Source organism: Asterias rubens, chromosome 5, assembly GCF_902459465.1.
Source record: "Asterias rubens chromosome 5, eAstRub1.3, whole genome shotgun sequence".
Classification (NCBI taxonomy): Eukaryota; Metazoa; Echinodermata; class Asteroidea; order Forcipulatida; family Asteriidae; genus Asterias; species Asterias rubens.
The window spans coordinates 10,265,178-10,292,486 of NC_047066.1; the positions used below are offsets into that span (position 1 = coordinate 10,265,178).

The window sequence follows — 27,309 nt, forward strand, 5'->3', positions numbered from 1 at the left end:
ATCTTAAGGTCTGGATGCTATGTGTTACAGATTAGTCCTAAGTTAGGATGAGTTTGGTGAAATCGACGGTAGGCCTAATAAAATAACCTCCCAGCGGCGAGTATTCGTAGTTGTCATCAGTCTAAATCTGTCACTCTATGCGCCACTGTGTCTGGTTTTACGGCGGGAAGAATTAAAACCGTCTTTTCACCTGCTTTTTCAGAGGAGGTTGGTTCACTGTCCGAACCTCGCAGTATCCAACACAAAGGCGTTAACAAAGCTGTACATATTCCCAGACCTCGAAGCATCCTGAACAAAATAAAACACCAAAAGTTATAAGGTATATCAACAGGCTTAGAACTTAACAAAATTGTCCATGGCCCAATTTAAAGAGCTGCTTAAGCTAAAATGTACTGCTTATACCCCGTGACAATGCCTCAAGATTGTGTGAAGTATGGCTTGCAGACCACATGCTCGATGCCAACCAATGTATCCGGCTTATTAATCCAGCGGATAAGTGGAAATTTCCTGCACTTTGTGGCAAAAGCATGAAACCTGGCACACATGAACTTTGTACCAAAACATTATTATTTAAGATTTGTGCCATTTCTGATTTGGCCTTTTGTGGGCTCTGAAGCCTTTTTAAAAAAAATGCCCCCCCCCCTGTTTCAAAATGCCCCCCCCCCATTGTTTCAATATGGCCCCCCTTGTTTTAAAATGCCCTCCTTGTTTCAAAATGCCCACCCCCTGTTTCAAAATGGCCGCCCTTGTTTCAAAATGGCTGCACTTGTTCCATTACGTGGTGCGTTAATCACGGTTATCTGATAAAGCGACAAAGTGCGCCTTCATTATAATTATGCTCTTCACATAGATTCAATCCAAACTGTATGAGAATGAGACCCGTAAGCTTACCATTCAAACCCCACGTTATTGAGGAGAATACTGCTCAAGGCAGGACCTATGTCAATAAAAGAAAAGCAATCATAAATAGTGGCTTCTTGTGACAAGGATGTCAAGGAATATTATTGAATAAAACGTGGCTTGAAGGGTATATGTATATACTTTTCCTAACAAAAAACACAATGTCCACAGATTTATATTAAACCTACACAGTTTGAAGATTATGATAGTAGAAAGCTTCCCTTGAAATTTTACTTACTGAGGTGCTGTAGTTTTTGAGAAATGAGTAAAAGTAATAATTTTCGTCTCAGTTTTAGCATGTAAAAACGTATTAACCAGTTATGCTATGGTTTTGGTATAATGTCATAACTGGTTGATGGGATTTTACATGCTAAAATAGTTTTGGTCTCATGAGACCAAAATGATTTTGTGACTTGTTTTCACTCATTTCTCAAAAACAACACAACCTTAGTTAGTAATATTTGAAGGGAAGCTTTCCACTATCATTATCTTCAAACTCTGTAAGTTTAATGTAAATCTGTGGGCATTTTGAAAAAGTACCCGAATCCTTTAAAGGCACAGGACACTATGTGAGACTTTGGGACGCTAGGTGGCAGCAGACTTACCAGGTAAATTTCAGCTGTTTACGTAGTTCTGAGCGTGCGCGCTTGACCGAGAACAATGGATTTTGCCCATAGACCTTATCGCAAATACCAATGCGCAAGCGCAGATTGTTGAATGAGGTGCATTGTGGGATATATATGGATCAAATTTGGATACCAGCAAGACCACAATGCACCTAATTCCAAGCTTTACGCGCGCGCCCCGGTATTTGCGAAAAGGTCTATTTGCCTGGTAAGTCTGCTGCCACCAAGCGTCCCAAAAGTCTCCCATTGTTACTAATTTCAAAATAATTATTAGCACAAAACCTTACTTGGAAACGAGACATGGGGAGAGGTTGATAGTATAAAACATTGTGAGAAACAGCTCCGCAGTGACGTAGTTTTCGAGAAAGAAATCATTTTCCACGAATTTGATTTCGAGACCTCAGGTTTAGAATTTGAGGTCTCGAAATCAAGCATCTGAACACAACTTCGTGTGGCAAGGGTGTTTTTTTCTTTCATCATTATCTCGCAACTTCGAATGTCCGATTGAGCTCAAATTTTCAGATGTTTGTTCTTTATTATGCATACGTTGAGATACAGCAAGTGAGAAGACTGGTCTTTGACAATACCAATAGTGTCCAGTGTCTTTAAAGGCACTGGACACTTTTCAAAAGCATTCAAACAGATGCACCGACTGTGGAAATTTTGACTCAAATAGGACAGGTTCGTCGAAGATGCAAGAGAATAATAAAAGAAAAAGCACCCTTGTTGCACAAATTAATTTTGTGTGCTTTCAGATGCCTAAAAAGACTCCAGGCCTGAAGATTTGTATTACTTGAGTGAAAAACTACCTCTTTCTCAAAAACTCTGTTACTTCAGAGGGAGCCGTTTCTCACAACGTTTTATACTATCAACAGCTCTCCGTTGCTCGTTGCAAAGTTACTTTTTTATGCTAACAATTATTTTGAATACTGTTAACAATAGTGTGCCCAGTTCCTTTCAATGCAAATACTTAGAAGTCTCAAACACTCCATTGCCCTCCGCGTTTTCACTGCGGTGTCACTGGTTCCACTCTGCGCTTTACACATGTTAGCATGGAACAGGCTAATATTGGGACCAGTGAATAAACCATCGTCATGAGGCTGGTTCCCAAGTCGATCTCAGTAGCCCCAACCAATGGTCGACCAGCCTGAGTTCGTGTAAAAACAGCCTTTAGATAACCATGGGTGCGTTCGTTTAGCTTCCCTGGGTCAACCCCGGTCTTCACCCAGTGCGTTCGAATAGCTTTGACGTAATTCCCTGTGCCCTGATTGTGGAGTGGGTCACTTTGGGTGGCCCCCGCCTCCAGGTGCATGACGTCACTACGAGAGCGGTGGGTGATCGTTCGTTTAGCTCTTGCCAGGGGCTCGCCCGAGAAGCTAAACGAACGCACCCATGGTGAAAACTCTAAATTTCTCTTAGTGTGTCAGTGATCGTAATCTTACCCAGTATGAAACCCAGAGAGAATGCGAGCGTTATGAGTGCCGATGCTGCCCCGTACGCCCCCTTGAAATCTCTTTCTGCAATGTAGAACAGCACAGCGCAAGTGTTAACGTCTACTGCACCTATAACGACAAAACGTAAAGTAGAGAGAATAAATAAAAATGTTATTGCAATAGGGGGTTTTCGGGACGCTTGGTGGCAGCATGACTCCCACTTCTAAAATTGACACGAGATTTACAAATAGTTGTACCCGCAAGATCCTTCCTTTTTATCAACACCATGAAAAGCTTTTTTTAACGAATGAAAACTATTTTTAATTTTTTAATTTTTTTTTTAATCCGCAAAATAACTCACCAAAGCAAAAGCCTACGACGGCCATCGGCACCAAGAGCTTTATGAAACTGGTGGCAAACGGAAGCTAAAATAATAATTGGAAAAGAAAGATAAATAAAACAATGGGGTATTCAAAGGCACTGGACACTGATAGTAATTACTTAAAATAACTGTTAGCATAAAACCTTACTTTGTATTGAGCAATGTAGAGCTGTTGATAGTATCAAACATTGTGAGAAACGGCTCCCTCTGAAACAACGTAGTTTTCGAGAGAGAGGAATTGCCCTCTCAAATTATAAAAGACTTCAAACCTGAAGCCTTTTAATATGCATCTGAAGTAATGCAACAGTATTAGGCCTAAGGGTGTTTGTTCTTTCATTATTCTCTTGAAATTCGATGATCCAAATGTGAGTCGAAATTTCCACAGATTTTCTATTTTATGAAACGTGTCCACCAGTGCCTTTAACATACTAAATTAACACACGGCATTTTTCTTTACTTTCGGATAACACGTGAAAATGGTCATTATGCAAAATGTAAACGGACATGAAGATCTGTTGATGTAATTCTCAGGCAATTCACCTTTTTTTTCTCCTGTCGTTTGCGCTGACAGGGTTATGGACAATCTATTTGAGTGAACAAATTAATGACAGTTAATTAAAATAAGTAATTATATTATTTTAAAACTGTCCAACAGCTGTAGTTAAGGGCACGGGACACGTTTGGTAATTGCAAAAACCAGTATTCTCGCTTGGTGTTTTCCAAATAATACAAAAAATAATAAACCTATGAATTAGGCTCAACTGGTTATCGAATTTGCAAGAGAATAATGAAAGAAAAACCACGGTTGTTGCATTACTTTGTGTGCAACAGATGCACAATAAAAGACTGTCATTTGAGTGACAAATGACTTCTTTCTCGAAAACCACCTTACTTCAGAGGGAGCCGTTTCTCACAATATTGTATACCTATAAACAGTTCTCAGTTGCTTGTAAACCATGATAACAATTATTTAGAGTAAATACCAATAGTGTCCGGTGCCTTTAAAGAATGATTTTTTTTTAAACAGCTGCTTTTGAAGGGTTTTAAAGGCAGTGCACACTATCGGTATTTACTCAAAATATTTATTAGCATAAAACCTTTCTTGGTGACGAGTAATGGGGAGAGGTTGATTGTATAAAACATTGTGAGAAACGGCTCCCTCTGAAGTGCCATAGTTTTCGAGAAAGAAGTAATTTTCCACGAATTTGATTTCGAGACCTCAGGTTTAGATCTAAACACACACAACTTCGTGTGACAAGGGTGGTTTTTTCTTTCATTATTATCTCGATGACCGATTGAGCTCAAATTTTCACAGGTTTGTTATTTTATGCATAAATGTTGAGATACACCAACTGTGAAGGCTAGTCTTTGGTAATTACCAATAGTGTCCACTGGCTTTAAGAGGAAATATCTTACCAATGCAACGTTGACAGACAATACGAAAATAGGTACAGCAATACACAGCCACCTAAAAGTATTGATCAAACCATAAGAAATACAATGAGTCAGATTATTCATTCGGTATTACTTTGGAGTATGCATTTATCTTTATTAAGCCCTCCGAGCAGCCACGGGAAAAAAATGCATATTGTATTACGGGTAAAAAGTGTGTTTGGGGCACAATTTTTCTTGTTCTGAACAGATAAATAGACCTCTCCTGTACATGGACCAGTGAGTTTGGTCACATTTTTATAAGCAAAATTTATTAGCATAAATATTATGTTTACAGTGCTTGCATGATTATCGAGTAAGCCTATGTTTTGAACAGTTTACCATTATAAGACTGACTATGTAGGAGAGCTGGGCCCAATTTCATTGAGCTGCTAAGCACACAAATTTGCTTAGCATGACATTTTTTCCTTGACAATAACAGGATTAATACCTACAAAATGTCCACGTGATTTTCAGGATAAGCAAACAACAGCTGAATACCAGTGACAAGCAATATGCAACAAACGTAAATTTGTTCGGTAATCTGTTTTTATCAAGGAATCAATTCCATGCTAAGCAAATTGTTGTGCTAATCAGCTCTTAGAAATTGGGTCCAGAGCTAAACTGTTCGAAACGTCGGGACCACACCGGCTCTTTTCAGAGCCAACACTCCCTCGAAAGAGATATTACACATGGTTTTACCCGCAAGTCTATACTTATTCCTTTTCTCCACACCATGCAAAGCTTCAAACACCATTTAGTTTACCAATATGTTTTTATTAAAGTAGCCTAGTTGGCTGGATAACGTTATAATTGAAATATTAATAACATGTTCTCTGCTCAGCATGCACATCGTGTTTAGCTTTCAAATCATTTTCAAGTTGAAGTATCACTTTAGTTTATAACGAATCTACCTTTTTAGAAAAAATATTTCGAAACAAATTAGTTTACACTTTCATCAATGGAGTGACGTCACAGAAATGGTTTAAACTCTGCGCGCGACACCCAAACATGTTCGTCCAATTTGATTATTGTTATTCCATGGAGCTGCGTATAGATTTTTCCTGTGAGAAGACCAGACTGTGTGACTTAGTGTATTTACAAGGCCCCATTGCATGGCTCGCTCTACTGCAAATAAACCAGATAGACCTTCGTTATAGCGCAGCCATCTCGACTTTCTCCCATTGATATAAATGTTACCAAACCGAGAATCGAAGAACAAAATAATTTGGCTCCTATTTGCAAAATGATTATTAGCATTCATTATCGTTATTCGATACGAGGAACATGACCACTGTTGTAGTGCTTTCCAATGGGGATTTTGTTTCTTCTAAATCGATTCAAAAAGGGGGAATCCTTAAAAATGAAATCCTGTTTACATTAGCTCAATGGCACCCTGCAAACCATTAACTTGGTGTGCCATGTACATGAATTTGTTTAACTCAAAGATGTAACTGCGCTAGTTGAGTTGGTTCTGAATTTGTTTCTTTCAAAGTGACGTAGCTGCCCTTACGGGAAATAACCATAGAGATGGTTTGACTGTAGTCTTGAAGTCAAGACGGTAATTGTTAAGTGCGGTGTGTAGTTACAGCGCGGTGTAGCTACGTGGACGATACAAACACCCTCGATCCCAGTATGTGTGTGTGAGTCAGTCGCAATATTATTAGTAGAGCTGCCTCGCGCTACCTACGACTGTTGCATGTCTAACATCGCACTGTCACTGTTGCATGAAAGGCAGACAAATAGGCAGCGCCTAACGACTTTTCATCAAGTCTAGTTTGACTGCCGAGTGACGGATACGAGCGCTCTTAAGAAGCCATTGCATCAGCGAAACGCTACACGGATGCGGAGCTCAGCGCACGATTTTAGTCACACAGCTATAGGCTATCGTCCAATCATTATTTGCCTCCTTTGACCCCAGCATGTAAAGGGCGATTTTTGTCCCAAGTTACGAGGGCGCTTTTTTGGCCCCAGTGGGGGCGCTTTTTGAGCGTGTGACGTCACATGCAAGGGGTCCATTATCATTATTTTAAAGGCAGTGGACACTATTGGGAATTACTCAAAATAATTATTAATATAAACCCTTACATGGTGAAGAGTAATGGGGAGAGGTTTATGGTATAAAACATTGTGAGAAACAGCTTCCTCTGGAGTAACGTAGTTTTCAAGAAAAAGAAGTAATTTGCCACAAATTTGATTTTGAGACAGCAAGTTTAGAATTTGAGGTCTCGAAATCAAGCATCTAAATGCACACAACCTCGTGTGACAAGTGTGTTTGTTCGTTCATTATTATCTCGCAACTTCGACGACCGATTGAGCTCAAATTTTCACAGCTTTGTTATTTTATGCATATGTTGAGATACACCAACTGTGAAGACTAGTCTATGACAATTACCAATAGTGTCTAGTGACTTTATCTCACCTGCCTATTCTGTACGAAACAAACCCCATTGTAGTACAGGCGATTACGTACAACGTGCCGGATGGTATAAAAACGGCACCTAAAAACAGAGATGAGCATAACAATCCAAATCAGTTGATGGTGTTGGAATGTACTGTGGCTAATGGGAAACCTTACTATTGTATAACTCACTTGTTTAACTAGTAGGCATATTGTGAGAAACGGCTCCCTCTGAAGTTACGCAGTTTTTGGGGTAATTTCTCACCAAAAGTAGACAGATAAAATGTGCACAAATGTAGTTTTTTCTTTCAATTTTTGTTTTATTGCAACTTCTCCTCACTTCGATAACCAAGAGAGAATACAGGGCCCAATTTCATGGCTCTGCTTACGGTAAGCACAGAATCGGCGCTTACGGAAGCAGGGAATTCCGTGCTTACGGCAAGCGTATTTCACGGGTTAGCGACGAATTTTGGCTTCTGCGCGTGCGTACTCAACGTTAGTAGGCATTCTACGCTTACAAGGCTAGCGCAGAAATTCGGCGCTTGCACGTAAGCGGGGAATCGCGATTGTAAGTGCGGAATTCGGCGGTAAGAAGAGCCATGATATTGGGCCCTGGTCTTTGACAATAACCAAAGGTATCAAAACGGACAGGCTTTTATTCAAGGCACTGGTACCTTTAATAACAAAACAACTTTTCAAAAATAACAATGATTTTAGAACAGAAACCCAAAGCTCAAAGCCGTGATTTCGAGGGACCACGGATCACCAACCCCAAAACCGTGTAGTTGTTCCCAACTAAAATCATCTGTTTTTATATGGCGAGAAAATAAACTTACCTAGCTGCCATGTTCTTGCTGCCATGGTCTGTAACATCCAAACAGGTAGTGCTGGTTCTAATATACCTAATACTACACTAGCCATCGTCAGTGAACCTTCATGGAAGCACCAAATAAATCAGTATCAAGTCATGATGCTAATATGAGCATAGAAATTAACTAGTACTCAACCTAGTACTTAACCTAGCCTTCATAGTAACCTAGTACTCATCATCCGGGTACATGGTGTAAAGTCTCTTTTGGATGATGTTGGCTCTTAAAAAATAGAGCTGGTGTCGCATGAATTTCTTTTCTATGCAAAACTGTCCGGAAGACATTATTGCATATGCAATAATGTCCGCCGGACGGTTTTGCAAATGCATATGCAATTGTGTCCACCCCGACACATTTGCAAATGCAGTTGTGTCCGCCCCGTGCAAAACCGTCCTTGCAGTAAATTAAACGCCTTAGTCGACGGAACACATTCGCCTTTTTTTTACAAGCTTTAAAGTGCATGTCGTGAATGACATGGGAAATGTTCGGCCGTTGGGTGTTCGCTGCAATCCGTGAATATTCATGCTGCATATATACGTAGGTTCAGTGCATGCACGCTCGCTTACGCGCGCACATAGTCATGTACAGTCTAGTCATGTACATGTCTGCTGAACAGTTTATGCGTAGCCCCGGACACGATTGCATATGCAGGGGAATCCGGAGCGGACAGTATTGCATGGCGGACACAATTGCATCTGACACCGGTGTGCATTGGTCTGTCAGTATACTCTGCTCGTCTAAATTGCCTTTGTTCACAAGTTGAAGCACATGTATAACAGTGATTGTTAAGAGACGCAGTATCTGCACTATGTGACCTGACATGAAAGGTTAAGTTTGTGAAAGTGTTTAGCTCAATCGGTCATCAGAGTCGCGAGAGAACAGTGAAAACCTCCATGAAATGTTTTCACTGTTTTCTGGAAAGACAATTATTGTACACAAGATTGACTTCCTTTTGATATCTGGGCGAGGGCGCCCTATATATACTTAAATGACGTCATGTGCATAAAGTCAGAGTAGATCTTACTCGGCGGATTGGCAGTGTGTCCCAAGCGGCTACTTCGGCTACATAACAGTTGCGACCAGGGCCCAATTTCATAGAGCTGCTAAGCATAAAAATCTGCTAAGCATGAAATTTCTTCCTTGATAAAAACAGGATTACCAACCAAATTACTGGTTGTTACTGGTACTCGGCTGTTGTTTGCTTACCAATTTGGTTGGTAATCCTGTTTTTATCAAGGAAGAAATGTCATGCTAAGCAAATTTTTATGCTAAGCAGCTCTTTGAAATTTGGCCTAGATCAGCGCGTCTGCTGTCGGTGTTGAAGAATAGGCAAGACGTACTGGATGATGTAGCAGTAGTTTCAGCCAATGTCGCCGTTTCGGAGACACATCCTTTATTATACTTACCAGCTGCAATAAGTGCATTGGGGTTTTTCAATATATGCAAAAGTGCCATCGGGTCTTCATGTTCTTCGGTTTCAGTCTCGGGTTGATAAATCCACATCTGTGCAACTATGTCAATTAAAAAGTCAGAAGGCATGTTGTTAGAACACTGGGGTTCAGCCAAAGAGTTATATATAAGAACTAGAGGGCGCACTGGCCTATATACGCGCCCCGGTATGCGCGTAGGCAGCCATTTTCTTAGTTGACAAAACAAAAAACAGCCATCTCACAGCAGGGCGGGGGGGGGGGGGGCGAAAGGGATATTGCGCAATCATTAGCTAGCGCGTCTTGGGTACACTCCATTTTAAAAATAGGTGATGACAATATTAAACAAGAAAAGATAAAATGAATACCGCTGAAATGCTCTCTTTAACAGCACTGAAAACATAACAGTACTTATTGTAAGAGCATTTTCAATTGTGAAACTGGTTAGTTTTACATAAAATGCTTAAACATTTTACCGACAATTTTCGTTGGCTTATTGCAGCGGCAAACGTGTATGAGTGGGTCCAGGCGGGAGTTTCGTTAAAAAAACGTCACCCCTAAAATGGTTATAAACATCGACATAATGTAAAAACAATTATCGGTTATCCTCTGATTTTTTTTACTGAGTGTTATGATGAGGGATAGATCTTTCATTCCTGAAAGTTTAAACAAAATCCTCCGTACATCCTCTGGATATTTGACGTTTTTTGAGAGGTATTTTGAGAAAATGGTTTCTGCCTGTACTTGGTTTCCACGCAAACGATCGTCTGTTGACGGACGGGAACATTCGCCGCAGGTAATGTTAATTCTGAGGCAAGCGCACATCTTTAACATAATATGTAAGACATGTTGTTTACGCTAAATATTATGTTGCTTATTAAATTATTAAATTACTGAAGCAGTTGGCAATGCAACAAAATTATTTACGACGTTTTCTAGTGTAAACATTGGGTGAATTAACACTATTTATGGATAAACGCACCCTTTGATTAAATGGACGCGTCCAGGCAGTCTCTAGTCTGGTTCCCAGACCCAAAAATCTCCGACTAGGCTCTGTCGAATTTAGGGTCCGGTATCACCCAAAATCACGTGACCAAAAAGGAGGAATTCCTCCTCTTTCGAAGTTATCTGAAATGTTCCGAACGTGTTGTCGTTAACATTCGGACAGTATCGTTGGTGTTCGGTACGGACTCGTAATGTCAGCCCTGTCGGCCGTAGATCCAGGAGTTTTTATGCCAGTTATTACCAATGCAGGCGTTGTGCCTAAATAAAGCGTTTGCAAAGCGATGCAACAAGTTCAAAATATAAAAACCGGGGAAATCGCTCCGGGATCTGGTAAGTTTTTGTCCTGTTTCTTCAAAAATATTTTTTCAAAGGTGTTTTGACTTGTGAGTATTCATTAGAGTAAGACATTGATTGAGGATTAAGTGTCATGATTTTTAAAAGTGGTAACAATGGGGCAAAATCTGGTGACTAGGCTGTCGAAATTATACGTGTTGAACCAGTTTGTAATTAATTGACGATCAGAATAATCTCGTAACCCTCCGGCCTGGCGGCCGTTGGGAGGAGGGTTACGTTATCGCAACTAGTAGTACGTGCAGACATGGTTTCCCTGGAGATGACCCCCGACCCTGACAAGTTGCGTCATGCTCTATTTTTAACCGTGGGTGATACCTGACCTAAGATTTTTAACAAGAGACGTCAAGGAATCTTTGGTCTCTGCGTTCAAAGGGTAGAACGTATTCTTAATCTTTTAATTTAATATAGGGGAATGTACGTGCACTACACAGTGCACCGTTTGCGTAGGTTTGTATGGAGAGCTTCGACCGGCGCTCGTCGCGAGAGAAGAATGAGATTATTTTCAACGTAGGTGGCGGGTTCGTGGCGCGACCCCTTCCGCCCCCCGCCCCCCTCCCTGTCTCACAGCGTGTGTTTTGTGCGGCCATTATTTTTGTAAGTTAAACAAAGCATCGCGTGAGCGTTCAATAAAAAAAACCTCAAACGTGTATTTCATATTCGACGCGCGTACAAAATGGCGTGCTTGTCATCTTGCGGTCCCGTCGCGTTTGTGCAAGAAGCATCACTCGTGCGCCCTCTAGTTCTTATATAACTCTATGGGTTCAGCGGGGGTGAGAGACGAGTCGGAGACTCATTCTACGGTTCAGCAGAGTGGGTTCGAATCACGGTCGTGGCACTAGTGACGGTCCTTGGTCTAGATTTATGTGACCATTAATTTATCCTGGTTTGTCATTTTGATCTTAGAACAGCCGTAGGTGCCGTGGTAGGATTGGTAGTGCAAGTACAATAACACGTATTGGGTGGATTTCACAAAGAGTCAAGACTAGTCTTATCTCGAGTTAGGACGAGTTACTTGTCGTTATTATTATGACGAGTTAAAAAGAATAAAACTTTTGTCGGGGAAACTTGTTATACACCACCGGATTCTTAATCACTAAATATACACAGAGAGTTAAAAAAAAAAATGGTGGGGCGAGCAATTAATAGTGTACGGTGAAATTGTTTTGAAGCAATTTTGGCACTGTGGAGATTAGATTATTGAATTTGAAGTATGGACATAAAATGTGAGTCTGAACTGAGGTTTGATGCTTGTCACCACCCTGCATGTGAGATATTGGGAAAGGTGCACATTTTGTTCACGACACAGCAAATGGATGAAGTTCGGTAAATTCTCTACAAGATTTCCAACCAAACGCCCATTTTTTTTATGGGGGATTCTTTTTTTTTTTTTTTGGGGGGGGATTCGGTTTTGGTCTTTTAAAAGATGTTTTCCTTACCTAACAGTAGAGTGAGAAGTCCTGCAAAAACAAGAAAGGGAAACATTGGTCCCATGCTGTCGCCAAGTAAACCGCCAAAAACGGGACCGACTAGGGAAACAAAATGAACACTTTTTTTTTCAATCACGTAACTTAATCCATATGTAGAGGTATTTTTTTCAAGAATTTTGTGTGTGTTTTATTTTAAACGAGTTCTCAAAAAAAATGTTTGCGTGCAGTGGTTCATAGCCACAATCATAGGTGAACCTTTTGTTATTAATACACATCATACAACTAGTATTGAGTAACTCCTTGCAGATCTTGTATTCTAAAAACACGGCACTTACTATTCATCATTCACCCAACGATCGTTGAAGGCAGTGGACATCACTATTGGTAATTACTCAAAAATAATTGTTAGCATAAAAACTTACTTGGTAACGAGTAATGGGAGAGGTTGGTAGTATAAAACATTGTGAGAAACAGCTCCCTCTGAAGTGGGGTAGTTTTCGAGAAAGAAGTAATTTTCCACGAATTTGATTTCGAGACCTAAAAAATAGAATTTGAGGTCTCGAAATCAAGCAAAGCTTCCAACTTCGTGTGACAAGGTGTTTTTTCTTCATTATTATCTCGCATTTTCGACGACCAATTGAGCTCTAATTTTCACAGGTTTGTTATTTTATGCGTATGTTGAGATACTCCAAGTGAGAAGACTGGTCTTTGACAATTACCAATAGTACATTGAGATAACTGCTTGAACATCAGTTTTTTGTTAGCTGACGTGTTGTTCATAATACACACGAACAAAATAATGTGATCGTGGCTTTGCATATTGTATTCTAAATAAGGCAGTTTTACCAGGCACCGAAATGAAACTGAAATCTTACTTTAGGAAAGAGTCTTCCTTTCCATTAAATTCCACAGACAAACTGTCTACATGCGAGTAGTTGAGATTAGTTATTTCTAAAATTAGTTAATCTTTTTTTTAAATGATTTCTTAATTAGTGCGGGTGGTGTGTGTGTGTGTGTGTGCATGTGTAAAATCAATATTTCAGTATTTCAATTTTATAATTAAATTATTGTATGGTTTAACGAATACCAGTTTGTTGTACTTTTATTCCACTCAAAAATCGGTACTCCAATTATTATTAGATTCAAGTTAAAAGCACTGGACACTATTATTGGTAATCACTCAAAACGAATTAGCATATTATATACATAAACGGAACATAGTACATACACACGGAGCGATCAAAAAATAAACATTCACTACACTGTGTGTGCGACGGGGAGAGCGCGCGCGATGTATGTCATTTACGGGCCGTACCACTTTGACACGGGGGTGGAGGACAACAAACATAAGAATGGGCGTTGCGTATTACTGTGATACTCGAAGTTTCAAACAGTCATTGTGGTTTAAGACAATAACACGTGAGATAAAGCTTATTATAATTAGCTATCAGATGCAACTTTTGCAATGACTGCATACTAAGTCAATGGCCGGATGTTTACGTTACCGCGCGCTCGCACACACAACACGGAAAGGGTTATGCTCCAAAACTATCGGCAGCGTATGTTCCGTTCTAGGGCAACAGGTTACAGTTAACCAAGTTCAGCTTCAAGAAGCCGTTTGATCCAGGCAACTGCGCGGCGCAGTTCACGAGTTATGGAAAGTTATGTAAAACGACTCAACGAGTAGTGGCAATTTCGATAGTTTTTTCACTCCCCGCCATAGGCGCGAGAAAGAAAGTCGATTTGTTTAAATAAAAAGGGCAACAAGTTCCCTATTGTATAGAACTAAACAACGTACATGAATTTAAAAAGAGTAAGTTCCTCTTCAAAATACCGAGTGATCCATAAAATTCGCTTGTTGCAATCTCGAGTTATTATGGATTTTGTAAAAAAATATGCATTTTAAAAGTATATTTTGTGCGTATTTGGGGCCGGACATAAAACGCTCAATGCAAATGAGCGCTATGTTCCGTTATGAAAGATTACTATGAGAAAGAGGCTATTTTTCACTCAAATAATAAAAGACGTCAGCTTCAGCCTTTTATAATGCATATGAAAGCACACAAAGAATAGCAACACGGGTGTTTTTCTTCATTATTCTCTTGCAAATCCATTGACCAAATTAGCTCACATTAGACAGGTTTGTTATTTTATGCATATGTTGGGAAACACCAAATGAGAATACAGGGTAGGGCCCAATGGGAGACTTTCCACTGCTAGGTGGCAGCAGACTTACCGGGTAAATTTCCATTGTTTACGTAGTTCTGAACATGCGCATAATTTTGAGAATAATGGATTTACCCGGTAAGTCTGCTGCCCTCTATCGTCCCAGAAAGTCTCCCATTTCATGTCTCGGTTTACCGCCAAAATCTGCGCTTACGATCACGATTCCCCGCTTGCGCTAGCCTTGTAAGCGCAGAATGCCCATTAACGTGAAGTACGCACGCGCAGAAGCCAAAATATTCGCCGCTAACCCGTGAGATAATACGCTTGACGTTAGCACAGTATTCCCTGCTTCCGTAAGCCCCGATTTTGTGCTTACGTTAAGCAGAGCCATGAAATTGGGCCCTGATCTTTGACAATTACCAAATGCCTTTAATAAACCGATGCATTAAGCTCCGCCCTATTGCGTATTGACCAATCACAACCCCGGGTTTGTGCAACCAAAAGTCCGACAAGATGGACAAAGTCAAGTCCGACATTATGCGTGCGCGTATCTTGGCGCGCGCGGCACAGAGTTGTGCAGAGTGTGGCATTGGGGAGAGGCTATTGGTGTTCTTACGGATCGGTGTATTGGAATCGAAACAGTTGTAAATAAAGGTGTTTACGTATTGATCCAACAGCAAACCCGCAGACGACGAATCCCAGTACGAATCCTCGTTGTTTGTCGTCATCTCGGAAACGATACCCTATAACACCCAGACCTTCGAGTTGGGAATCGAGAAATGTAAGAAGAAAATTAAGGTTTGAAAATCCTTTGAAAATCAGTGTTCTCACTCACTGAAAGGTTTCCCCATGGACCAGAAACAAAAATACATATAAATAAATAATAATAATTATCATGATAAGCAGCTAGTTCGATGCATCTTATTTATTAACAAAAAAAATGATCTTAGCTTTTGGAAAAAACGAATTTAGATTTGGGGGAAATTTGTGTTTAACAAAATAGTGCATAAGAGCTAAAACAAACAAAAAACACCAACAAAATGTCTTGATTTGTACAATTCATAATCTTAGATGTTAAACCATTAATATTGTATCAGGGAGATTGGCTTTCGACAGCTTGGCATTTAAATCCCACTTGTGGGAGTTCACCGAGTTCGGGAAGGGACACTATTGGTAAGCTACTCAAATTACTTGGTAACGAGCAATGAAGAGCTGTTGATAGTATAGCACATTGTGAGAAACGACCCCCCTCTGAAGTAACATAAATTTTGAAAAAGAGGTAGTTCTCACTCAAACAAAATACTTCACACCTTTGGGTCCTTATATCAGGCATCTTAAACTTGTGCAACAATTGTGTTTTTCTTGCATTCTTGTTTTCTTGCAACTTGGATGACCAATTGCGTCAAAATATCCACAGATCTGTTAGTGCATGCCTTAATATTGGGATACACCAAGTCTTTTGACGGGACCAGGGGTGACTTTCACAAAAAGATGAGGCTAGTCTTATTTCGAGTAGGGACGAGTTACTCGTCCTCACTTAGGACTAGCCCTTATAAACTCTTTGTAAAATGTACCCTTAAAGGGTATATGTACTTTTTCCTAACAAAAAACACAATGTCCACAGATTTACACTAAACTTACACAGTTTGAAGATTATGATAGTAGAAAGCTTCCCTTGAAATTTTACTTACTGAGGTGCTGTAGTTTATGAGAAATGAGTAAAAGTAATAATTTTTGTCTCAGTTTTAGCATGTAAAAACGTATTAACCAGTTATGCTATGGTTTTGGTATAATATCATAACTGGTTAAGGGGATTTTACATGCTAAAATAGTTTTGGTCTCAAGAGACCAAACTATTTTGTGACTTGTTTTACTCATTTCTCAAAAACTACACAACCTTAGTTAGTAATATTTGAAGGGACATTTTGAAAAAGTACTCGAATCCTTTAAAGCCATTGGACCCTTTCGGTAAACAGTATTGTCCAAGGCCCACACTTCGTGTATCACAACTTCTATATCAAATAACAAACCTGTGAAAATTTAGGCTCAATCGGTCATCGGAGTCGGGAGAAAATAACAGGAAAACCCACCCTTGTTTCCGCACGTTTCGCCGTGTCATGACATGTGTTTAAAATAAATCGGTAATTCTCGTTAACGAGAATTGATATTGTTTTACTGTTTTCTCAAAAAGTAAAGCATTTCATGGTATAATATTTCAAGAAAAGTATTTCACCACTACCTTCTGTAAACTCTGTAAGTTATTTGTAAATCTGTGAACTTTTTCTTTTTTTCTGTACCGAAAGGGTCCAATGGCTTTAATTTAAGATGTTCTTGTTTTAACAGCAACTTGTTTTCATAGTATAGAGCACGGATTGTATGTCAGAAGGTTTGTAAATTGATTTTGTACTTATTTTGGAAACAGGGGCGGAGAAAATGGTTATTTTTTACCTCCTACTGCATTCATTACAGCTGCGAATCCATGTAGTAGACGACCCGCTAGATATGCAGCGTAGGATGTGGAAAATGCATACACTGTCATAGAGAAAATTTAAAATAATTGTTTACAACAAAATTCTTAATGCGCATATAATTTGTTATCCACCCCATGGCCCACCAAGTGATGCAAAGGCACCTAACAAGGTATAAAACTAAAACAATATGAGAGTACATAATAGCAGCGAACGTTAAAGGCAGTGTACACTATTGGTAATTGTGAAAGACTAGCCTTTACAGTTGGTGCATCCGTGTATCTCAACATTGTATGCATAAAATAACAAACGTTTGAAAATTTGAGCTCGATCGGTCATCGAACTTGCGAGATAACAATGAAAGAAAAAAAACACCCTTGTCACACGAAGTTGTGTGCGTTTAGATGGTTGATTTCGAGACTTCAAGTTCTAAATCTGAGGTCTGGAAAATTACTTCTTTCTCGAAAACTATGGCACTTCAGAGGGAGCCGTTTCCCACAATGTTTTACCACCATCGCCCTCTCCCCACTCGTCACCAAGAAAGGTTTTATGCTAATATTTTTTTGGAGTAATATTACCAATAGTTCCCACTGCCTTTAAACAACGTAAATTACAACATATTGTGAAATACACTCATATCAACCGAGGAATTCAAACGTTAGCTATAGTGTAGGGTTTCATTTTTTTTTTACAAATTTCTATTTGGCCGACATTATTGTTGGAATGAGCTATAGGGAGTTCCATAACCTTTGGGTGCAGCAACTGTAAAAGCTCTGGCATCCGAACGCCTCTTGTTTATTAATCGCTTTTGTTGAAATGTTGGAACGAAGACTTGTATATGAGAAATAGCTATTGGAATCGTTGGAACATCCAGTTTTGGTCACTAATTTCCTTTGTGATTTATCTGCAGAGTATGCATCGTTTTTCGTGCGTGACCTCTGTGTGAATATTAATTAGTCAAAAGGGCTTCTGGAATTCGGTCATTTTCAGCCTTTTCTGAAAAGTCTCAACCAAAATAATGTACCAGTAAATTGAAACAAAGAGCATAGACTGTTTAGCTATCTGGACGCGTAGCCGTTCAGGGCCCATCATAGAGTTGTTATAAGCAGAACATACATTATACCGCTCGATGAATTTCTTTGCTAAGCAAAAATTGAGTGGGGCATCAGTCACAGCAGTGTTACTTAATGTAATTTTGTCGTGTAACCTGTTTCTGTTAAAGCATTATTTTTATGTGCTACGACTCGGTACGACACGGTTTCGACCCAGTAACTTTTTTATAATGCTACAGAGGGCACATTATTGAAGAGAAAAAAAAAATAGGTCGACTTGAGCCTTTTGTAATTTGCACTTACCCAAAGATGACGTAATCATTAGCAAACATCCAATCATCATCACTACGAAATAGCCCCACCTGAGGGAAAGAGAATTCATTCATTCAAAACATAATTTTAGTTCAACAATGCTCTTCATAAACTGAGCCACAATATTTAAAACCCTGCTTAGTTATAAGTTCTCCTTATTATTATTAACTATACACGTCCCTCTAAATAGTACATCACAATTCTAACCCCCCAAAAAGTCATAGGTGCAGCCACTGCAAGTTAGTGGTGGCAGACGTGCGCCTATTGACCCATTTCACCTGACGTCATCATCAGAAAAATCTTGAATGCGCCATACTGGTGGGCAATTTCGCTGCGTTTTCATAACTCTATGCCGTGTGCGTTATGCAGTGAAGAGTGCATTTTAGGTGACGCGGCGTTAATACACGTAAACCTAACTGCCCACCATCATGGTGAGCGTGGCATCAGTCGCCACGTGTGACGCGCGTGCAAGGGGTCAATAGCCTCAATTTGAGTAAGACTTATGACGTCATATGCATGAATATTAAGAGAGGCATAATAAATACAGAGCGATTTGAGAACTTACTTCCTGCAAATGTAGCCCCCGAGTGGGGACAACGCAATTCGAACAACAAACTGTGACGCCAGTAGAAGACCTAAATTGGTGTTTACGGCTTTCTCGCACTCCGACAATTCGATAATGCCTACTGTGTCGTGTGAATCCATCACGGATGTCAGGTTCCCGAATTCCTCAATCGTCTCGGTCGAGCTGTCTCTGTGGCATTTCCCGAGTAGAACCACGGGTAGTAAAGGGACTACGGGACAAGGAAGTGTATAATATGGTGATTATTTAAAAGTGTTTTTTCTTTTTACAAAGTGTTTATGGACTCAAGTCCATATCACGCTGTCACCATCTTGCTAATGTTCCCTGTTTCTTTCAATAACAGTAATGAATGATAACATTCATCGCGCATGTACCAAACTACTATTTCGTCCAGCCTCAATTTGGTTACAATGAGTTGGAATGGAGTAAAAGCAAGATGACCACACCGTGATAAAGGTCCATATAGTAATTATACTCAGTTTATTTTATTTTGAAGAATTAAACGATGTACAAAATAACCAGAACAATAATGAGCAAAACTTATTAAAGGATATACAAAGAGTCTTGTGGAAAACAACAACCCACCCCCATCCCCCTAATATATTTTGTGTGGTTTATAAAGTATTGTGTAGTACTCTTTTAAAGGCAGTAGACACTAATGGTAAGTACTCCAAATAATTATTAGCATAACAAATTTCTTGGTGACGAGTAATGTGGAGAGGTTTGATGGTATAATTACTCCAAATAATTATTAGCATAACAAATTTCTTGGTGACGAGTAATGTGGAGAGGTTTGATGGTATAAAACATTGTGAGAAACGGCTCCCTCTGAAGAGCCATAGTTTTCAAGAAAGAAGTAATTTTCCACGAATTTGATTTCGAGACCTCAGATTTAGAACTTGAGGTCTCGAAATCAACCATCTAAACGCACACAACTTCGTGTGACAAGGGTTTTTTCTTCTTTCATTATTATCTCACTACTTTGAATATTGTGTGTAAACCGTGCGCATTTTCAATCAAAACTTACAAACAAGTGTTATTTTTTTATTTTTTTATTTATTGACGAATCAAGTTTCATGGTTTACGAACCATGGTGAAACAAGGCATTATGCGCTAAACAATACTGTTTGAAAAAGGGGCCTCGTAGGCCTTATTTATATCGCAAATACTCGGTATACGCGCGCGGATATATAGACCGTTCTCATGCGGCCTCCATCTTGGTCATGTACCTCGAATCAAATAACAATTATAATGAATGATAATCATTATTTTGAAAAAAAGGAACCAGACTATTTTGTTCTTCTAGCCTCGGTTTGGTAAAATTGATATCAATGGGGAAAATTTGAGATGGCTGCACCATGATAAAGGTCTATAGGCGTGGAATGAGGTGCATGGTGGTCTAGCTAGCGATCAAGTTTGACCGCTAGTAGACCAGCCTGCACCTTATTCAACAGCTATAGCGCTTGCGCAACCTGTATTTGCGAAAAGGCTTATGAATCAAAGCTTACCGACGGCAGTCATTAGGCAGTTGTCAAAGACCATTGCAACCGTTACCACAGCAACGAGTGGCCATTTGGATTCTCGAAACTCTTGAATTGTCTTCCGAAAACCCATAGTTGTCTTTGCTCTCGGCAAACGCCTTTAGCCTGAAGGAAAAAAGGGACATTTTAATCAATGGTTAAATGATAGAAAACGAAAACTAAAAATCAATGCAAAACACATGTAGGGGATGGAGGGGCCCATAAAAAGCAAACCTTAACGAGTACGGACCCCCCCCCCCTTTTTCTAACGAAGAAAGCAATGTAAGCAATTCTATTTAGTGGGTGTAATCTTATGTAGCGGCAAAACAATTCAAATTTACAGGAAGAACAAACACAAAAACAGTTAGCGTAAAGTAAAACTTAACCATATATTTAAATGAAACAGATAAACAAAATACCCAAAATAAATACTAGAGAAATTGGGCCCCACAACTCTTGCTGGGAAAAAAACCATGTCGAAATATACCATTGTTATCCATTAGAGACGTTTTGTAGTCACTTTGGTTGGAACGCGGGTAGGAAACAAAATAGTATAGACTCCTCTCAAGAAGTCAACAACTCTTTGAGGTACATACTGTGTTGTATTACCAAAGAGAATGTTTCACAATAACATGAAAGTGACTGCATCAAGTTTACAAATTAAAAATTCAAATGAAGACCAAGTGGTTAATTAATTAAGAATTTTAACACTTTTTTGTTAGAGTAAAGCTTATGTTCTAAGCTTCAATTTGATATATGATTTAACTCTTTTATCCTCATACTTTAGGAGACGGGGCCTGAACAAAAATGCTGTACAAACGCTGTGGGGTTTTAGGCGGAAACAAAGAATAATAATAATAATAATAAAAATAATAAAAATCTCGACGAAAACAACACCTGTTCCGACGGTAGGTCGGAACAGCTAAAAATAATAAAAATCTCGACGAAAACAACACCTGTTCCGACGGTAGGTCGGAACAGCTAATTGCAAGACGAACAACCACAAAACAGTTAGCGTAAAGCAATAAAGTGAGAGATGAACATAATTTAAATGAAACAGATAGGCTAAACAAAATACCTAACATCTTCAATTGAACTTGACGGAAACATAACAACAAATGAGTGTGGTAAGCATAATACCAGAGAAACATGGGCACACAATGCTGAAAAGGTCATGTCGAAATCTAAGTTTAAGTGGTTAGAGGATTTGGTTACCTTTTCAAAATGTCCATAGATTTACATTAAACTTACAGGGTTTGAAGATAATGATAGTGGAAAGCTTCCCTTCAAATATTATTTACTGAGGTGCTGTAGTTTTTGAGAAATGAGTAAAACAATGTCATGAAATACGTTTGTAAATGATTGAAATAATTTTCGACCCATGAGACGAAAATTATGTTCATGACATTGTTTTACTCATTTCCCAAAAACTACAGCACCTCAGCACGTAATATTTTCAGGGAAGCTTTCTACTATCATTATCTTCAAACTGTGTAAGTTAAGTGTAAATCTGTGGACATTGTGTTTTTTTGTCCTACAAAAGTTACATAGACCCTTTAAGGCAGTGCAACTCCAAAACACACGGTTCATGGTTCGTTGAAAGTTGTGGCGACAGCAACCTTTTACCCTTTTGTTCATCATTAAATAGCGCACGACAGTATAATGTAATTTCAAGGGCTGATCATTGCACTTTCGTTTCCATTGTGTACTGTGTGCTACCTTCCATATTCCGTAGCCGTGTCGCAATTACGTGAATTTAATTAGTTCCTGAATATGTGTAAAATAATCGGCCCATCAGTGTTACTTATGATGTTGACGTAGGCCGACATCAAAAGACCCACCACGGCCCAATTTCGCGTCACGCCTACACACAGACTTCTGCGCTGTCGGCCCACGGAATTGTGCAGATATAGGCCTGGGCCAAGTTTCACAAAGATGTCTACCTGGGCCCCATTTCATAAATCCTGTAAGCAATCTGCTTAGCATGAAACTTCTTTCTTGATAAAAAAAACAGGACTACCAACCAAATTTCCACGTGATTTCCAGGATCAGCGAGCAACAGCTGAATAAAATGAGTAACAAGCAAAATGGCAATATGGTTGGTAATCCTGTTTTTATCAAGGAAGCAATTTCATGCTAAGCAAACTTTTGTGCTTACAGGCTTTATGAAATGATGCCCTGTAAGCATTTTGTTGTGCTTACTGTAGCAGAAAAACGTATAAGCATGAACGTATTTGATTTCTTAAGTAAGCAGACAATATTTCTTGGCGCGCATGATGCATGTTCACCATGGATTTGCATTGTTAATATTACGTCACTCTTTTGCTTATAATCGCGGGTTAGCAAGCATTTACCCTTGGTTACGGTAAACAGCTTTATGAAATAGAAATTCTGTTAAGGAACGCTCCGTATAAAGCACAAAACGACTGCTTACAAATATAAAATTGGGCCGTGATGTTTACTGCATTGAGGGCCGAATAATGTCAGCGCATGTTCACGTAGAGGAAGAAATACTATTGGCCGTTTAAACATGGTCACACCCTGTCAGCTCAACCTGTGGCTGATTTCGCTTTCGGGATCTGATCCTCCTTGGATGATTGTAGGAGGATCAAGTGGAAAACAAAGAGTTATACAGTGTGACCCGAAAAGCAAACAAGATTAGCTTAGATTAGATAGACCATCAGACAATTTTGACATGTGAAAAATTCCCGGCTTTTATAAAAAGCAAAAACCAACAAAAAGGGACGTACATTAACCCTCTTTACGGAAAAACAAGATTTGGAAGCATGTGCTGACACAGAACCACGGGGTGTTGCAGGCGTAATGAAATAGAAATTCTATGCATGGTTTTGATGGAATAATCCCAGAAATATAATTATCGTTCAATACAAATACCGTATAGGCATGTGATGATCCCCACGACTCTTGTGAGAATGGTCTGGTGTGGTTTAAAATAAACTAATCAGTGAGCATTTAATTTAAAACTGTATGCCCCCATCCCACCATGGTACAAATTCTATTTTAAGGAATGTCGTGATCAATACAACGTAAACGGTGGCCTGAAGCAGCTCTTTTTGATTTCAAATGTCCTATCATTATCAAACCTCAATTAAAATGTTAAATGGAGAGCTGTCGATGGAGTAAAACATTGTATTGTATGAATGCTGTATTTAAAGACACTGGACACCTTTCGTAAGTGTCAAAGACCAGTTTTATCACTTGGTGTATTTCAACATATGGTGGCAACATGGTGGCAAAATAAAAATTGGTCGTCGAAGTTGCGGGAATAATGGGGGAAAACACCCCTGTCACACAAAGTTGTGTGCTTTCAGACGCTTGATTTCGAGACCTCAAATCAATTCAAATATTCTTATACTGAGAAATTATTTCTTTCTTAAAAACTAAATGTTACTTCAGAGGGAGCCGTTTCAATGTGATTTTCAATATCAACCAGGGGTGTCAAACCACCATGAAAGGTCACCCAGCAATGGGATTATCACCCCGTTACTAAGAGGGGATAAACCCCGTCAATTCTTGAAGAACTGGAGACCCATTTCCCTATTAAATATTACGTACAAACTGGCCTCTTCTTGTATCGCAGAGAGAATTAAAACATGTCTTCCTTCTATTAAACATGAACAACAAAAAGGCTTTTTGCAAGGTCACCACATTCGTTTGCTTAACTACACAAACAACAACAACATTCGTGGTATGTTTCTTTTAGTTGATTTTGAGAAAGCCTTTGATTCGGTCTCCCATGACTTAATTCTTCAGATTCTTGAGCTAATTTGGGCCCCTCAATACAAAAGTGGTTTTAAATGCTGTACCGGGTGCAAAAGCCTCTGTATTGATAAATTGTTTCTTGTCAGAATCTTTTCGAATTGAGCGGGGTTGCCCGGTGTCGCATGTAATTATGTCCTCTATGCAATAATTATTGTAACACCCTTACAAATATTCTGCCTTTTCATTGGTTTAGAGCGCGTCACATGACATGTCTTAGTTTTGCTAGACGACGGCCGTGTGATAGTGCATCGTTTGCCGTTTGATAGTCCGGCGACTATCACACGGCGTGCAGTACCCAGACGTCTTTTTACCCACCTCGAACCCAATCAGTTGTAAATCAGTTGTGTACCTGAAACGTGCATACGAACGTTACGTGTACGAAGATGATGAATAAGGGAATCAATGTGTGGTGATAATTTACCTCGACTTCGTCTCGGTAAAAATTATCAAGAACCAGGCCTCGTTGGGATTAAACCACTAGTTGAAACCGGTTCAACACACTGTGATTCCCATTCATAAATACCTTTTCGGTCAAAAACATCCACACATTTTGGTCAAAAAGTAAAATAAATGGAAAAATTATAATAAATTGTTCAATGATTTCTTTTAACACAACACCCCTCCAGCTATGAAATGGTAAAGCCCTCCGCCGCCCTCGTGGTAAACAACTCCTTATAAGGGAATGCTGTGCGCGTCGCGCGTATCGCGTGATGTGGCACAACTGTTTCCGCCGTTTCTCTCGACCAATATGAATGAAGAAAAATGTCCAATAAGCTTTTTACAGTCGTGGAGGAAGAAATAGAAAAATCCATCTTCGTCAAGCTGGTGAGAGTCTCATCGTGTACTATTAGTTACCCGAGGCGTTTATACACCGGTTTGTTTACATAACCAATCCCCACAATTACTAAGTAAACTCTGGCATTACTAACTCGGCCAAATCGGGAGTAACAAAAATCAATGATAGACACTGGTTCCAATATGCGTTTAGCCACCTGTTTGTTCTTAGCTTTGCTAATAATTGAAAGAGAAAGTGCGAGCGAGAAAAGTAGCCTGAAGCTGATGCAGTTAAAGCTGTTGTGCAAATGTGTAGTGAGGATCAGGTTGCTGCAAAGCGGAGGTGTTAACACGGGAGGGATGCGATTAGGGGTTGAGTGTAAAAAAAGGATTGGAAACAAAAATATATAGTTTGATGGATGTAAATGAATAGAAAGTTACAATTTATAAAATAATAGTAGTGTACTGGTAATTTGCAGTGTATTTAAAAACACCGGACACTATTGGTAATTGTCAAAGACTAGTCTTCACAGTTGTCTCAACATATGCATAAAATAACAAACCTGTGAAAATTTAGCTCAATCGGTCATCGAAGTTGCGAGATATTAATGGGGGGAAAACACCCTTGTCGCACCATGGTCACACGAAGATGTGTGCTTCAGATGCAAATTCTAAATCTGAGGTTTTGAAATCAAACTCGTGGAAAATTACTTCTTTCTCGAAAACTACGCCAATTCAGAGGGAGCTGTTTCTCACAATGTTTTATACTATCAACCTCTCCCCATCATCTCGTTGCCAAGTAAGATTTTATGCTAATAATTATTTTGATTAATTACCAATAGTGTCCACTGCCTTTAAAACCGTGTTTCTATTTACACACAGACTTGCTCTCAACCAAGAGCTGGGCTGAAAGCTGAAACTACAAAAAGAAACAAAGTTATGAGATGTACAGAATAGGGCCGAAAGTTATGAGACCATAGAGTAAGGATGAGGACTTACCTTGTCGGCCGAACGAACGAAAGACGACTTCTTTATACAGATTTCCACAGAGCGATGTCACGGGTGCGATGTCACCTCGCCAGCAAGAGTTTTACCACTACCTCCATGCTCTGATTATTAATCCACCGCAGACAAATGCATGAAGGCATACAGAGTGCTTGTTTGCTCAACAGCTAGCTCCTGCGCCTTCTATACTGTCAGTTTAACAATTCAGTGAGTTGGCTCGCGAATCTGCCCCAGCCATGAGATTGCAGCACTCCTCGAATCAGCATGAAATATCAATAATTATGCAAACAAATGCTCACATTGACATGTTTATTGGTTTCTCATTTTAAAGTTGTTGTTTGTCACACTGTTTTCATGAAGTATGGAAATTAACGTAGGCCCTAAAATTTAATTTAATTGAATGGAATATGTTTTTTAAAGGTAATAAAAGAGTAGTGACTTGGTCTTAAAGGTCCGTTTAAAACCGGTGTCGCATGCAATTATGTCCTCTATGCAATACTATCCAGAGGACATTATTGCGTATGCAATAATGTCCGCCGAACGGTTTTGCATATGCAATCGTGTCCGCCCGGACGCTGCTGCATAATGCAATTGTGTCCGCCCGGATATATTTGCATATGCAGTTGTGTCCGCCCCCGTGCAAAACCGTCCTTGCAGTAAATTAAACGCCCTTGGTCGACGGAACACGTTTGCTTTTTTGTTTACAAGCTAAGTGCATGTCATGAATGACATGTGAAATGTTCGGCCGTTGGATATTCGCTGCAATCATAAAATACGTGAATATTTATGCTGCATAACTACGTAGGCATGTACGTTTCCAGTGGACGGTTTTTGCATAGCCCCGGACACGATTGCATATGCAAAAGTGTCCGGAGCGGACAGTATTGCATGGCGGAAACAATTGCATCTGACACCGGCATGGTCGTGGTCGAGCGATAAAGGACCGAGCCGAAGGCGAGGGCTTTTTCGTCTCTCATTTAATTTCCAAAAAGTTGCGAAAAGTCGCAACAAAATTTTCGGTTTCAGACTGTTTTCAGGCGGCAAATTGACATGCAGATCCTTGTCATTTGATTGGTGGAACTTACTTCACGTGACATTCACTATTACTCCCATCCGCACTGTGATCCGATTGTTATTAAATTAATATTTGTGCATTGTTGCCGCTACGCGGCGCTATATGATTGGTTTTTCATAATGTTATACTTTTAAAATACATCAAATGACAAGGATCTATATGTCAGTTATATAAAACAAATAGTACGGCGACACAACGCAATAGTACGGCAATTAATATAACGCCGGTGTCAGATGCGATTGTGTCCGCCGTGCAATACTGTCCGCTCCGGACACGTTTGCATGTGCAATCGTGTCCGGGGCTATGCAAAAACCGT

The 27,309-nt window shown here is 39.6% G+C and overlaps 1 protein-coding gene across 1 annotated transcript; it reads right to left on the reverse strand.

The window, feature by feature from the left end:
• LOC117290771 (synaptic vesicular amine transporter-like) lies at positions 1–26,060 on the reverse strand. Its single transcript, XM_033772316.1, has 15 exons — positions 25,913–26,060; positions 20,345–20,482; positions 18,819–19,047; positions 18,245–18,303; positions 16,870–16,953; positions 15,084–15,179; positions 12,265–12,354; positions 9,449–9,553; positions 8,010–8,105; positions 7,195–7,273; positions 4,758–4,809; positions 3,321–3,384; positions 2,969–3,088; positions 892–937; positions 1–288 (listed from the first exon to the last, which is right to left on the reverse strand). Exons 2-15 carry the CDS (start codon positions 20,448–20,450, stop codon positions 117–119), a joined length of 1,398 nt encoding a protein of 465 aa, XP_033628207.1. The 5' UTR covers positions 20,451–20,482; positions 25,913–26,060; the 3' UTR covers positions 1–116.
• Between the last annotated feature and the right edge of the window lie 1,249 nt (positions 26,061–27,309).